This window comes from Mauremys reevesii, unplaced genomic scaffold (genome assembly GCF_016161935.1).
Source record: "Mauremys reevesii isolate NIE-2019 unplaced genomic scaffold, ASM1616193v1 Contig59, whole genome shotgun sequence".
Taxonomy (NCBI): Eukaryota; Metazoa; Chordata; order Testudines; family Geoemydidae; genus Mauremys; species Mauremys reevesii.
The window spans coordinates 13,739-29,159 of NW_024100872.1; the positions used below are offsets into that span (position 1 = coordinate 13,739).

Here is a 15,421-nt window from a genome sequence, read left to right on the forward strand (position 1 = left end):
ATGCAGAATTTCCCACCATGAAATGGAAAATCCACCTCAGACCTACAGTAACCCTGAACCTCCCCACCCACCCTTTCTCACTGCCACAGGGACTCCAAAACCCCACTGTGGAGTACACAAAAACACAACCAGTGTTAGACATGATGAAGACTTCCACCACTACCAGGTGTGCAGTGTTATCCAACCAATAGGGGGTAAAATCTGATCAGATATTAACCAAATTCTGAGAACACAACAGAAATATTCAGCAGATTTTGGAATATTTCTTTTTTTCTTACCAGAAAAAATTTCATTTATTAATCTTAGAAAAAAAATCAGTGTTCAATCTCTTCACTATATTAATAAACCCTTCAGCTTAACTTCAGCTTGTGAAACAATTCACTCATTAATCACTGCACTGTGTGTTTCACTAAAAACACTTCTGAGCAATAGACTATTTGGGGGGGGGGTAGTGCAGGTTAGATGAAATCCCACATGGCTCATTGTTGTTGATCCTCTATAGTTCAGTTTCTGCTCTCAGTTACATTGAAGCACAGGTGAGTCTGAGGGTAGAATGTGGCCCTTTCAATGTAACTGTTCAAACAAGAATTAAAATTTACTCATTTCTATTTTGTGTGTATCTGTACAATAAAAACAAATATTTTTAGTGTGTGCGTAGTTTTCCAGATTTTGTGGATTGTTTAATGGAATTTTCAAGAAATTAGTAGAAAATAAAACTACTAAGCAATAACATATCCCCATTAAACAGTGTAGTGAGAGAGACTCAAGTACAAGCAAAATCAAAAACATTTGGGACTGTTTTTGTGGCATAACTCTATTTTTGCTTGTAACTGTTAAAAAGCCAATTCAAACTTACCTGGTTTACAGTTTTTTGAATCTAAACAAACAAAAAAAAACAGACTGTCAATGTGCAATGAAGTCAAGAGGAAATAAGTGTAACAACATTTATATAAAACATTTCTTCTTTCAGCGGTAAAATATTAGAAGTAGATATGTAGATCTTCTTTTATTTAACTCTTCTGTTAGGAAGAATTGCATTCCCTAGAGTGTATAAACACAAAATGCTAATACTTATTATAGCAGACCACAAGGTCTCCTTTAGTTAAGGTTTAGACCAAGTTTTTGTTTATAGCTCTACTATGGTGACCAAATAGCAATTGACAAAAATCTGGTTAAATAGTTGCGGGATAATAGGTTCCTATGTAACACAAAGCCCATCTGGTCACCTAATCTCAACACTTCTAGAATCAGCCTTGCTCCTTGGAGTGCCTTGAAATTTGGTGTGCCATATGGGGGAGCTGGCTCGGTGACAGATCCAAATTTGGGGTAATTTGGCCAACAGGTTTCCATAATACAGTAGCCATTTAGAGAGCCATTGAAACTGGAACCAGTGCTGATGGAAGCAGCTCCTGGGTTCAGTTAGAATCATAGAGTATCGGGGTTGGAAGGGACCTTAGGAGGTCATCTAGTCCAACCCCCTGCTCAAAGCAATATCCTCATTGCTGTTACAAATAACCTCATTGCTCATCCTGTTCTGACACTTGATATGAAGCAGCTGACGAAGATGACAAGAATAAAAAAATTCAATCTTCCACTCTTCAGCCTTCCTCAGACCCCATGTTTCCTCTGCCATACTACAGAGTTGATATAATAGCCATGGGTCTATATTTTCACAGCAAGCTTATGGCAACTTCCCTACAGGTCCAGTTAAAGAGCCCAAAACATAGCAACAGCTGCTGATATATGAGTGTCTACATGGTTTGAATATCCTGCAGCACTGTCCATGATGCTTCCCAAGTTTTACCCATCAGTTGGACATCTATTATGTGGGAGTTGGGGACTGGCCAAATTCCTATTGTCTGATTTGGGTTGCAATTGCTCAATCACTTATATGTCAGTTTACACATGTTTCTTTTGAGGGTTTTCCACTTTCCCTGCCCCCAAAAAGACTGCTGAGAGCCTGTGAGTGGTGGGGAAATGCCTACAAAGATAACCAGGACAGTTTTATTTTAATTTCCCAGGACCAGAAATATCAGTAGAGCCCTCCTTGGGGCCTTGAGGCTCCATTTTATTTATCTTAGAAAGTGACACCTAGACAGATTGAACTCAACCCTGGTTGCTGCCATTGGCACCTGGCAGAAAACATACATTAGGATTTTGTCAAAGAAAGCAAAACCTTTCTTTTTACTCAAAACCATTTTGGGGGCACAGGAATGTTTGGAATTGCCAGTGTACCAAAAAAATCCATTATTCACACATCTCCATGCAGCAGATGTTTTTGTCTGTGGGTTTAATATGCACTCTTAGGATAGGCAACAGAAGATAAAACACACAAAAGGGTAGTGCAGACACAGCCAAAGACAAGACAAGCAGAGGCAGAGACAGAGACAGTCACAGCAAGCAACATAAAAGCAGAGAGAGACAGCCAAGGAAAAACAGCCTGAAAGCTGAAATAAAGCTTTTTTTTCCATACAGAGTGCTGGATGGAAAGGCTGGCTGGCAACAGTGAACAAAGGAACTGTCTCCTCTTTTTGTTTCTTCCTGAATTCGGAGAAGCAGGACTTTGTGCACTCTTTGTAAATAAACAAGATACCACCAAAGAAAAAGGCAATTTCTGTTCCCATCTGGAACATTCCCAAAGCCCAAAACTTTGGCTGATCACTCAGGTCAAAATAGAAAGTAATAATAACAAAAATTAAAGTCCAAATAAAATATCATCTGCTTTCATGAACCGTAGATTCAGATTATGGTACGAAATGTGGCCTCTCTATTGTCTGACCCTATGCAAAGATTGAGAAATACAGCCTTCTAACTCCTCTTGCAGTCAAATAATTCATCAGTTATTCCATTGCAAATTTAGAAACAATCCTGGTGTATTAGGGCACCATGTGTAAAAAGGGATGGGTGGTGAAATGAAATAGTATAGGGCTTATACATCACAGTGTATAATGTTTAAAAATATCAGTGTAGACTTACTCTTTCTCTTGCTCACTTCCTCTGCAAAAAGAAGGAAATAGTTCAGTGTGTGAATATTTTTGTCCATACAGGGTTTTAGCTAAGGTTTTCTCTGGAAGTAGGAGTTGGATATGGAACAAGCTATTTGGAAAATCAAAGGAAGGGAGCATTGGAAGCAGCCTGTTACGAGCTATCGAGTACAGATAAAACACTGGAACATCTCATTATAAGGTTGACCTAGGTCTTCTTTTTCTGCATGGAACTATTTCCTGAAAAGAAAGGAGCATAAAGATCCTGATAAAGGGAAAATCCTGATGCATTCTTGTCTATGTAGCTGCTATGTCACCGGGGATGGGGAGAGATACTGCACTACTTACATCCCTCCACGGGGGACCAGGGAGCAACAAAAAGACAACAGGTAGAGAACAGGAGAGGAGAACAACTTTCTTGCTCATCTGGCTGCATCTTTATTAGCTTTGGGCTGTTGTAGGTGTGAAGAACCTTTTCAGTAATCATTTGCTTATGGAGGGAGCATAACCTCAGATAAGGGTGGATGGTGGGGCATGGAATAGGGGACAGAAACTTCACTTGCTGCTAATGCCCTCCTCATCCCACTCTAACAAGTTGTATTTGGCTCTTCAACTGCCCCTTGAGAGTATTAAAGGGCATCCTTAATGCTCTCAAAGAGCTGGGCCTGGGGGCTGGAGAACCTGGTAAGTCTTTCAGGCTGTTGTGGGATTCTGGGGGAATGTGACTGGCAGCCTGATCTATCTGAAAAACTTTGTATGGGGCTGGGGAGTCTTGACTCCAGAAATCCCCAAGGGACAAAGGGATTTTGCACAGGGTAGGGAGCACAACAGTTCACACCCATCATCCTCTCCACAAAGGCCTGAGGGAAGCAGGTGGTGGGGAGCAGCCAGCCGGAGCAGAGAAATGGTTTTACATTCCCTGGAACAATCTGCCTGAGGGTCCAAGTATTCACATGAGGGAGCACAGGCACCTGCTTGTAGCCTTTGATTTATATTGATAGAGTTTTTGGGTCGGAATTATGTCATGTGAATGGTTCATTCTGGCTGTTTCAAGGCACAGCTAATATCAGACATCTGTCAGAGATAGATGGAGGGACAGAAAGATGGAGGCCCTACCATAACACAAATATTAATAATGATAATTTATTTAATTTTACAGTTCAATTTGTTAATTATTTTTATCAGCTACAAAATGTACTAAATAATGAAATGTGTAATAAATATGAAATGCCAAGTCTCATGTTTTGGCTAATATTAAGCAAGTGCAAGTTTATTTACTCTTCAGAAATTGGACAGAGAGATTCAGGTCTAGGAAACAGCCCAGGCATGTTTGGATTTTCCAGGCAAGGCAGATCTGTGTGAAGTTTCATGGCATTTCACTCTCTCCCTCACACCCCACCAGTTCCAAAAAGGCTGCCCTCAGGGAAAATGTCACCCTCAGAGAACTTGTATTTTGGTGCCCTTGGCAACTACTGCCTCCCCATGATCCCACCCTACCCTCTATTGTCCCTGGACACCTGCTGCCTCCCTGGGCCCCCCATCCATACCCCTATTACACCTGGCCTCTGCTGCCTCCATCATGTCCCTATCACTGCTGGTCCACTCTGTCTCCCCCCTGGGCCCGCTGCCTCTTAGAATAGAATATGAGAGTTGGAAAGGACCTCAGGAGATCATCTAGTCCAACTCCCTGCTCAAAGCAGGACCAATCCCCTGAAAGATTTTTGGCTCAGATCGCTAAATGGCCCTTTCAAAGATTGAACTCACAATTTTGGGTTTAGCAGGCCCATGCTCAAACCACTGAGCTCTCCCTCCCCCTCTCTGGACTCCTAACCCAGCCCAGACCACCATCACCGCTGACCTTTGCTGCCTCCCCTGAACCCCATCCAACCCCCCATTATCCCTGACTCCCACTGATTCTGCATATGCCCAGGGCCTGTTGCCACTCTGGGCTCCGAACCCACCCCTCATCACACCTGGCCTTTGCTACCTCTCCACCCATCCCACCATCATCCCTGCCCCCTGCTGCCTCCCCAGGCTCCCCATTCCCCCATCATCCCTGAACCTCACTACTTACTCCTTCACTGCATTGACCCGAGCTTCCTTCTGTGACCTTGCACCCAAGCCTGCCCTTCTCCTGGCCTCTTGAACATGTCACCCCCCTGAGCACAGTGCACTGGGCAGTGGCCCATGTCGCCTACCTGTAAGGCTGGCCCTGGTTCAGAGTAAAGGTGGATGTCTTGGGGAAGAGGAGGAGGGACTGCACTCCAGCTATTCCTGGGAACATGGACAACTGACTGTAGGTAAGAGCAGTTCTGAGGGAGCTGTTGTCAGTATCAGGGACTGGATCCAGAATACACGGAAGTACAAAGATGGCTTTAGGTGACCACTTCCTCCCTTCCCACCCACAGCAAGTCCTGGCCAGGACACACTGTGTGCCAGAACAGAGAACTGGGGACTGAGTGTGGATGATTTTGCAAGACTGGTCCTTAGGCTGCTTCAGAGTCAAGCTGCTTCCACATACTTCAGAGGGAAAGATGGAAGGATTCCAGAAAATACAGTTAACATTTGCACTACCCACCTCCTGTGTGTGTGAGTGAGAGGGAAGGAGAGAGAGTGAACTTATTGAAATTTCCAGGCAGACTTACTTAATAATTTCTTGAGAGATTCTGGAAAAGAAAAACAACTCTTTAAATACCTCCACATTGTTTTTTCTAAACTGCATAATTACAAAATGTAACTGATTTTTATTACAATCCGTATGTTCTGAGAAATAAGTTCCAATCCAATCAACCATTATAACACACGATCAATTGTTAAGCTAATAGCATTTCTTCATTAAATTGTAGTATTTGCTGCACTAAAATCCATAGCTCGATATGTGCCAGTTTATGGCTAGATTTTTAAAGATACAAAACTGTCTATTTCCCATTGATTTCAGTAGGAGTTAGGTATCTAAATGCCTTTAAAAACTGACCCCGATTTAGGAACAGTTTTCACATCACTTCACTGGAGCTGGGTAAATACTACAAACTGTGAACAATATATCCTTGCCTGTAAATCTATCCTCTTACAACAATTAATTCTTTAGGCTGCAACTGACAATTGGGTTGACCACGATTCACACATCTCCATGCAGCAGATGTTTTGTCTGTTAGTTTAATATGAGCTCTTAGGGGAGGCAGCAGGTTATAAATGTAAGCCCCCATGAAACTCAGTACAACCACCACCTCTTTCTCATCATCTGAACCATTAACTATTATACACTTGGAGTCTTTCATGGAAGGGGACCGGTCCTTTAATGAGCCTGCAAACAATTCCTTTTTCTCAAAAAAGCCAGGCATTTTTAATCGTTTTCCCCCCACTGAGCAGTTTCATGTCCAGTGGGTCCAGTTTCCTTTTACTTCTACTTTCACTAGGCCTCTCCAGTCACTCTCTGTTTCACTGTGTTCCTGGATTAGGAGCCCAGCCCCACTACCATTTATTGTGTCTGTTGCTCTTTGCATAACAATTGCAGTATGGAGAAACCACATCATAGAGCTGGGTCCCAAATAACCTACACACTGCTCCCCTGAGTGATCTGTGGTTGCTTCAAAATTACAGAACATGCTGAGAGCCACCAGAGGGCTCCCAGAGAATTTAAAGGGACACTATCCTATTACTACACACAATAACATAGGCATATCAAAGTAATATGGCATTGCCAGCATAAAAGGTTCAACAATCACAAATAACGCCCCCCTCTCCTCCCGCCCAACCCCAAAGACTCACAGGAGTAAAAAACAACCACCACATTTTTTGGCCTGTCTTCTGGTTTCTAGACTCCCCCCGCCATCACTCATGTGGGTGATAATCAGTGTTGTTAACTGTCATAAATTTATATATATATATATATATATATATATATATATATATGAACTGATTTTAGTGTTCAAATTAAGATAATGGCTTAGTTTCCCAGAGTGAGAAATCATTCTGCTTGACCCATTGCCAGTCAAGTTCCCTCATGCCTCCTCATTACTAACTGCCTGTCTCTGCCCACAGCCCCTGTCCAGAAATAGAGACACAGTAATACAGCAACATTTGAGATTTCACTCTGTAAATTTCCTCCTTGTGAGGGTGCCAGGCTGATACCCATGGATTCTTTGATCTACACAAAATGTGCAGCATGGGCAGGGACCATGTCAGCTGACCTCTCACAGAGCCACCAGTGTTCTTTCATCTGCCCTGGGGAGACACATGCTAAGTCTTGGAGAAGAGTGCAGGACTTATTCAGTTCTTGATCTGAATTCTGAGGCCTTAAATGAGGTTGTCTCTCTCTCACTCTCCATATATTCATATGTTTATATGGAGTATTTGGGGGCAGATGATGGAGCAATCAGCAAAGAGGTTGAGGTCCAGTGGGACCCTGCAGATCACAGCAGTTTCAGAAGCTCCTTAGGCTCATGCAGGCAGTGGGATGCCTCAAATGTTTAGTGCCCCAACAGTCCTTTGAAAGGCCCCCATAACACAGATGCTGAGTTTTTGAATATCAGGGACAGAGCATAGCAAATCTGTGTTGGTCTCTGGTGTTCCCAGTCCAGCTCTTCAGTGGTGCAGGATGTTTTCAGGGCAAGTCTACAGCTTTGTGTGGCCTGTGTCTCACTGAGGAAAGATATCACAGTCTTAGAGACTCTGAAGTTCATAGATTTTGATATGGGCTGAGGGAGCCTCTTCCTTTGATCTCTTTCCTGCTACTTCCTTTCCGTGTTGTACGTGCTGCCTCTGGACAGTTTTGTCCCTGTGTCCTACCAACCACCTACTGAGCTCCTGCCCTGAAACCCTGATATATGAGCCCCTGCCCTTTCCGCATCCACAGCTCTGCTTCTTCGACCCCCAACAGCAGTGCTGACTCTCCTCTCCTTTCCCTGATACGGGATCCTGTCTCTTTCAAATGTGTCAGAATGTGCATGCATGAGAGGGGGCATGTTCCTTATTGCTAGAGTCACAGTTTTCAGGGTGCACAGACTATGGAGCAGCCTACAAAGGGGTGCTGCATGCACCCCTTACATTGAACTGTGATGGAATACACCCCTGGATTCACACTCTACACACTATTGTAATAATAATAAAAGACAGGCTTTGTAAAGTATCATTTGAAAAAAAATCATAATTAGATGGTCAATATTGTCCTGAGCAAATATGAGTGGCAACATTTTACGTAAGGTTATAAGATTCCCCTGTATGATGGTATTAACACAAGTTCCACACCCCACAGCCCTGCCCAAGCAGAAGTCAGCAAACAGGTCTGTTGTAAACACAGGAATGTGTGCTTGCTTTAAGGTTCATTTAAGCAGTAAATAAAGTCATTGAGCAGGACTGGAAAATAGGAAGCTCAAACAGACGGGGCAAAAAATCCAGGAACATCCTTCCCCATAAAATCTTTGTCTGCTAGTTCCCAGTTTAAAATGTTTTTCAAGAGTGGGACTAAAAAAAGAAGGTGCAAACACCCCAAGACACTCTCCCTGCCCCTATCTGTCTCTGGCATTGCACTTAAGAAGGCAAAGGAAAACAAACATTGGACTCAGGGAGCTCCTGACCTGAAAAATTTGGTCACTAACCTTGATGGAAATATGAGGAGAAACATTTTCCTTAAATCTAATATAGTTTGCTAAGTTAGGCACAAGTAAGTGTTTTATCTTTATTTTTCCTGTAACCATTTCCTAATGTTATGCCTCATTGCTTGTAATCATTTAAAATCTATTCCTCTGTAATTAATAAACTTGAACTACAGTTTTGTCCAATCTAGTGTATTTAACCTGACGTGTCTGTCTAACTCTATTTTAGGGTAACAAGCTGGCATATTATTCCCTTTCAGGAATAATGGACTTTATATATTTGTACTGTTCAGGAGAGGGCTGGGCAGGACAGGACATACATTTCTGGGGAAAATCTGGGACTGCAGGTGTGTTGGGGTCAAGCTGCAGTATAAACATGCCTGGTGAGAGCCAGCATGTACACACACATGCTCGGGGCCAATGATGAGTGGCCACTTCAAACTGCAGTTTGTCCCTGAGGGAAGGGGCTAGATCAAGATTGGCAGTGGGCCACTGAGGTGAGGTGGGATTAGGGTTTGCTGAAGAGGACCCCTGAGTGTGGGGGCACTGTTGCGAGAAAGTACACCAGAGAAGGGGCACTGTGGGCTGGGAGGTATGCGGGGCCTGAAGTACAGTGATGAGGTAGAGACCAGGAAGCAGGTACCTGTAGAGAGACACAGGCCAGCAGGAGGCCCTCCTAGGCTGGATGAGCTAATTCCTGGACTGACCAGCAGGAGGAACCATGGCAGTGAGTGCACGGCATGCTATGAGGACCGATACCAACTAAATCATCCCAGCAAAGGGTTTGTCAAGCCGAGCCTTAAAATCGTCTAAGGATGGGTATTCCATCACCTCCCGAGGTAACCCATTCCAGTGCTTCACCACCCTACTAGTGACAGAGGGTTCCTAATATCCAACCTAGACCTCTCCCACTGCAACTTGAGCTCATTGCTCCTTGTTCTGTCATCTGCCACCACTGAGAACAGCCTAGCTCCATCATCTTTGAATCCCCCCCTTCAGGTAGCTGAAGGCTGCTATCAAATCCCCCCTCACTCTTCTCTTCTGCAGAATAAATAACCCCATTTCTCTCAGCCTCTCCTCGTAAGTCATGTGCCCCAGCCCCCTAGTCACTTCTGTTGCCCTCTGCTGGACTCTTTCCATTTTGTCACATCCTTTCTGTAGTGGGGGGCCCAAAACTGGATGGAATACTCCAGATGTGGCCTCACCAATGCTGAATAGAGGGGAATAATCACTCTCCTTGATCTGCTGGCAATGCTCCTATTAATGCAACCCAATATGCAATTAGCCTTTTTGGCAACAAGGGCAAACTGACTCATATCCCCAGGTCCTTTTCTGCAGAACTGCTGCTTAGCCAGTCGTTCCGCACCCCGTAGCAGTGCATGGGATCCTTCTGTCCTATGTGCAGGGCTCTGCACTTGTTCTTGTTGAATCTCATCAGATTTCTTTTGACTCAATCCTCCAATTTGTCTAGGTCACTCTGGAACCTATCTCTATCCTCCTGCATATCTACTTCTCCCCCCAGTTTAGTGTCATCTGCGAACTTGCTGAGGGTGTAGTCCATCCCATCATGCAGATCATTAATAAAGATGTTGAACAAAACCAACCACAGGACCAACTCCTAGGGCACTCCATTTGATACTGGTTGCCAATACACATTGAGTCGTTGATCACTTCCTGTTAAGTCTGACAATCACTAGCCAGCTGGCTATCCACCTTATAGTCCATTCATCCAATCCATACTTTTTAACTTGCTGGCAAAAATACTGTGGGAGACCGTATCTAAGGTTTTGCTAAAGTCAAGATATATCACATCCACTGCTTTCCCCATATCCACAGATGAGTCAGTTATCTCATCATAGAAGGCAATCAGGTTGGTCAGTCATGACTTGCCCTTGGTGAATCCATGCTGACAGTTCCTGATCACTTTCCTCTCCTCCAAGTGCTTAAAAATGGTTTCCTTGAGGACATGGTCCATGAGGACTGAGGTGGAATAGAAGTCTGTAGTTCCCTCAGTTCTCCTTCTTCCCTTTTTTAAAGATGGACATTATATTTTCTTTTTTCCAATTTTCTTGGACCTCTCCCTATCACCACAAGCTTTCAAAGATAATGTCCAATTGCTCTGTATACAGATCAGTCAACTCCCTCAGCACCCTCGGATGCATTAGATCTGGACCCATGGACTTATGCATGTCCAGCTTTTCTAAATAGTCCTTAACCTCTTCTTTCACCCCTGAGAGTTGTTCATCTTCTCCCTATACTGTGTTGCACAGGACAACTGTGTGGGAGCAGACCTTGTCTGTGAAGACCAAAGTGAAAAAAGCTTTGAGTATTTCGGCTTTCTCCACATCATCTATCACTGGGTTACCTCCCACAATCATTAAGGGTCCCACACTTTCCCTGAACTTTTTATTGTTGCTAACATACCTGTAGAAACCTTCTTGTTACCCTTCACATCCCCTGCAAACTGCAACTCCAGTTTTGTTTTGCCCTTCCTGATTACACCCCTGCATGGTATAGCAATATTTTTATACCTCTTCCTAGTCATCTGTTCAAGTTTCCACTTCTTGTAAACTTAATTTTTGTGTTTAAGCTCATCAAAGATTTCATTGTTAAGCCACGCTGGTTGCCTTCCATATTTGCTATTCTTTCTGCACTTTGGGATGGTTTGTTCCTGTGCCCTGAATAAGGCTTCTTTAAAATACAGCCAGCTCTCCTGGACTCCTTTACCCCTCATATTAGCATCCCAGGGGATCCTGCTCATCAGTTCCCTAAAGGAGTCAAAGTTTGCTTTTCTGAAGTCCAGGGTCTGTGTTTTGCTACTCCCCTTTCTCCTTTTTGTGAGGATCCTGAACTCAACCATCTCATGGTCACTGCTGACCAGGTTATCACCCACTTCTACTTCCCCTACTAATTCTTCCTTGTTTGTAAGCAGCAAGTCAAGAGGAGAATATTCCCTGGTTGTTTCCTCCCATAGTTGCACCAGGAAGTTGTCCCTAGTGCTCTATAAAAGTCAGTGGATTGTCTGTGTCTGGGCTCAAGGCTTGGCCTGCTTCCTCCTCTCCCTTCATGAACATGCTGGCTTAGCCCAGCATCTCACTGTCTCCTCCCATCTTGGAAAAATACTGCCCACTCATAAGCACTTCTCCTCTTCCCTCCAAGGCCTCTCTCTGCTCCTCAGAATCTAGTGCTGCTGTATGAGCATCTTCTCTTCCTCCTCCCTCTCACCAGTGGGCAGCACCTCGGTCTGCAGAACACCACCTGACTATGCAATGTAGCACAAAGAGGCTGACCAGGGTAAAATATGGAGTGTAGTGCACAATCCTGTACAGTTGTGAGCTCTGAGCCAAGGTCCTGCACTCAGTTGTGAATCCCGCTGAAGGCTTTGGGATGGTGCAGATGAAAAGGAGGGCACCATTTAGCTCCCAGTATAATAACATTAATATCAATGAAAACTTACCTTTTTCCTGTTTAAATTTCCCTGCCAAATAAAAACAGTTATTTCACTGTGTGCATAGTTTTCAGACTGGACACAGATCTATCATTTCTATTGTGGGTTCTTGTGAGCAGTGAACTCAATGTCTGCATATAACCTTCTCTTCATCATCTAGTACAGGGAAGGGATGGTGGCCTGAGCCTGGAGCAGTTTAGCCAGCCTCTCTTGCATTTCCTATTGCAATTGAACTGGAAATGGATGAAATTAGTAGGAATGAGCCTGAGCCAGATGAGATTCTGAAGGTTTCCGCTGTTTGAGAGAAAATGTGACCTGCCATTACTTTCAGTCCCCTATCTTGGAAACAGCATCTCTGTGTCAATCAATGTGTTGGGTTTGAGCTATGAAACTTTAAAATAATGTAGATTTTGAGTGACTTCAGAGATTACCTCTTTCCCAGGGCAATGTTCTAGCAGCTGCAGCTAGTTGAAATGTTGAGCTAACCATTGCCTGTATTTAATAAGGAAGGGGCTGGACACTGGTCATTTTTGGTGAAGGACCCTCAGCTTCAGCAGTTTCTTCCCTTTTCATCCATCAAAGCTCAGAATTGTTGATATTAAAGACATACTGAAACGTCACCTTTTTTCCCATGCATTTGTCTGGGGAAGAGGAATTAGAAGGTGGTATTGGACGGTGGGATGAACTTGTTCTGGATGAGTTCATTTACAGTAATCATCACTAATATACTTGTAATTATTCAGAAATTGTTCCATTTTCTCTGTTAACATTTCAGATTACAATGTTGTTGGTGTATGATTCCTGCAACGTATGTTATGGATGAACTATATTTCCTAGAGAGGTTGGACACAGGAAAAGAGCAACACAGCAATATTGAACCACTAAAACTATGACACTACATATGTCCTGTGAAACAGATGAGAGTCTGGACTAGCTATACTATAAAATGGATGGCAGCCTTCAGCATCTCCTTGCTGAATTGTTGGGCAGTTCTGTACTGGCTCGCTTATTGCAAGAGGCTCCAAATCCACACACCCTTCCTTCTATGGAGCTCCAGTTAGCAGCAAGGGTGTGACTACACATCTGTTTGCAGGGTCAGTCATTAGGATGTTTCAAAACCAAAATGCTTCCAATTTTTTCTGAGGGTAGTAAGATATATGCAATTTTGAAAAATACAATTAATATATGTATGTGGTATAAATCTTCTGTATTTTGTTGAAATTGCTTCAATATCCAGGTCAACTTACTTATTTTTTCCATCAATGATTCTAAAGGAGGGAGAGAGGGAGAGAGAGTGATTTAAATTTGTACATCTTGTTTACTTAGGGTGACCAGACAGCAAATGTGAAAAATTGGTATGGGGTAGGGGGTAATAGAAGTTTATATAAGAAAAAGACATAAAAATGGGGACTGTCCCTATAAAATTGGGACATCTGGTCACCCTATGTTTACTCAAAACTGCATATTCTCTAAATCTAGTTAACTGTATTAATTAAAATATCTTCTAAATCAGAAGGTATAAAACAACCATGAAAATCTAAACACTTTCTAGTTTTTATCTTAGCAGTGAATGATAATAACTTATAGAGCACATCATGTCCCTGACAGAGCCAGGAATAAAACTTAGTTATCCTGACTGCATTTGGGTAAATACCACACAAAGCTACTCTCCAACCTACTGAATTTTAATATTTAGTATTCACATTTCATGGCTACACATCAGAAATCATATTTAGAACCCTCAATCTTCTGGTCTCCTGTGTTCACCGGGTTGAAGGTCACCTTTCAGTTATTAATACAAACTCACCCTTTTCCTCAGGAATATCTGGAAAATAAATACACAGAGTCAAACTTTTTACAAATGCACTTTGCATGGGCAAAAATGTTCAGCTGTGCACTCACAGTATGGTACAAAGCTGGGTTAGGTGCTGAGGGGGGGTTTCCAAAGCAGTGTGTCCAGTTTCTCCAAGTCCCCTGAGCACTCACCATCCTGTGCAGTCCCTGAGGGTGAGGCTAGGGCATTCGAAAAGTAACAGATCCCTCCTGAATCATAGACACAGCATGGAGGGAGAATGGATGTTGACTGGATTAGAAAGCACTGCAGCTGCAGACCAGGATTCTATTCACCTAGTTCCCACTGTTGGCGATTTGGGGGGCGTGTCATAAACAGATAGTTAAGGGTTAAAGTCTGTTTTACCTGTAAAGGGTTAACATGTAGTACCTGGTGACCACCTGACCAAAGGACCAATCAGAGACGAGATAATTTCAAATCTCTGTGGAGGGAAGCCTTTGTCTGTGTTCTAGTTAGAACTCTTTTTGAATCTAAGAGAGACAGTCATGTCTCCAAGTTCTCCTGGAGTAGTTTCTACTAATTAATAGTGAGTATTAATTAGAAAGGCGAATTAGTCTTATGATTTGATTTCTATATTTGCAATTGGGTGTTAGCGTTAGTTAGCGTTAGTTAGCGTACTCGTCTAAGAGGGGGAGACCCAGGTTCCAGTCCCTTTGCTCCAGTGACTGTCTGATTACTCAATAATATTCAAAAGGATGGGCTAGAATTATATCACATATGAAACTGTACTAAACTATCAGCTTCATAGAGTTAGGTGGGATGTTAAACTTACTCTAAACTATGTGACCTCCGCCTCTCATTTAAAAAGGCCATGCCAGACAGCTAAAGAGCCCCACCTAAAACAAAGGGAGGATGCGAGCCTACCAAGTAATTTGGACTTTGTGAGTGGACAGCTTGAAGGGGCATTCACTGTCTTTGGGCCTGTCTACACTACAATCTTAAATTGACCTATGTGAGGTTGACTTACAGCCACTGCAGTAATTACTGTGCAGGCTGATGTCCACATTAAACTGTCAGTGGTGCATGTCATCATCAGAAGCACTTGCACTGACTGAAGATGGCCAGAGTGTGGGGATGAAAGCTCCACAGACCTCCCCACTGGGGGGGGCGAAGGGCAGCCCAGCTGCCCCCTCCTGAACTGGGCTTTTTGCCTCTGCATTCACAGCCAAGAGTGGGGTGGGGAGGAAGTTGGCTGGGGCTTCTCGCCTCCAGCATGTAGATTTGCACCCGGAGTCTGGTCAGTTACCGTGCTCTTTGCAGGAAGTGGGGAGCTGGGATACCAGGGAGCAGCAGGACTCCCCGCAGGAAGTGGGGAGCCTGGGTGGTAGCCCAGCTTGGAGTGGAGACCAGCAGCAGCGGAGCTGGGAGCCAGTTTTCATGTCCAGCAGAGCCATGAAATTGACAAGACTGCCAACAGCTGCAGTGAGGAACACAGTGTGTACACAGACATTGCATTGCCCTCACTACAGCGACATAAGCTGTACGCCTCTTGTATAGGTAGAGTTATTAGTTGTTGTAGTAGGGCACTTATATCAGCAGGAGG

At 43.6% G+C, this 15,421-nt stretch overlaps 1 protein-coding gene across 1 annotated transcript in view; it reads right to left on the bottom strand.

Annotated features, from left to right (window-relative positions):
- LOC120394432 (butyrophilin subfamily 1 member A1-like) overlaps positions 1-15,421 on the bottom strand; it is a 38,335-nt gene that overhangs the window by 13,670 nt on the left and 9,244 nt on the right. The window contains exons 4-9 of the mRNA XM_039518661.1: positions 13,834-13,851; positions 13,274-13,294; positions 12,036-12,056; positions 5,630-5,650; positions 2,977-2,997; positions 857-877 (exon numbers count right to left, since the gene is read on the bottom strand). Coding sequence (XP_039374595.1) covers positions 857-877; positions 2,977-2,997; positions 5,630-5,650; positions 12,036-12,056; positions 13,274-13,294; positions 13,834-13,851 — 123 coding nt within the window. The remainder of the gene's footprint in view (positions 1-856; positions 878-2,976; positions 2,998-5,629; positions 5,651-12,035; positions 12,057-13,273; positions 13,295-13,833; positions 13,852-15,421) is intronic.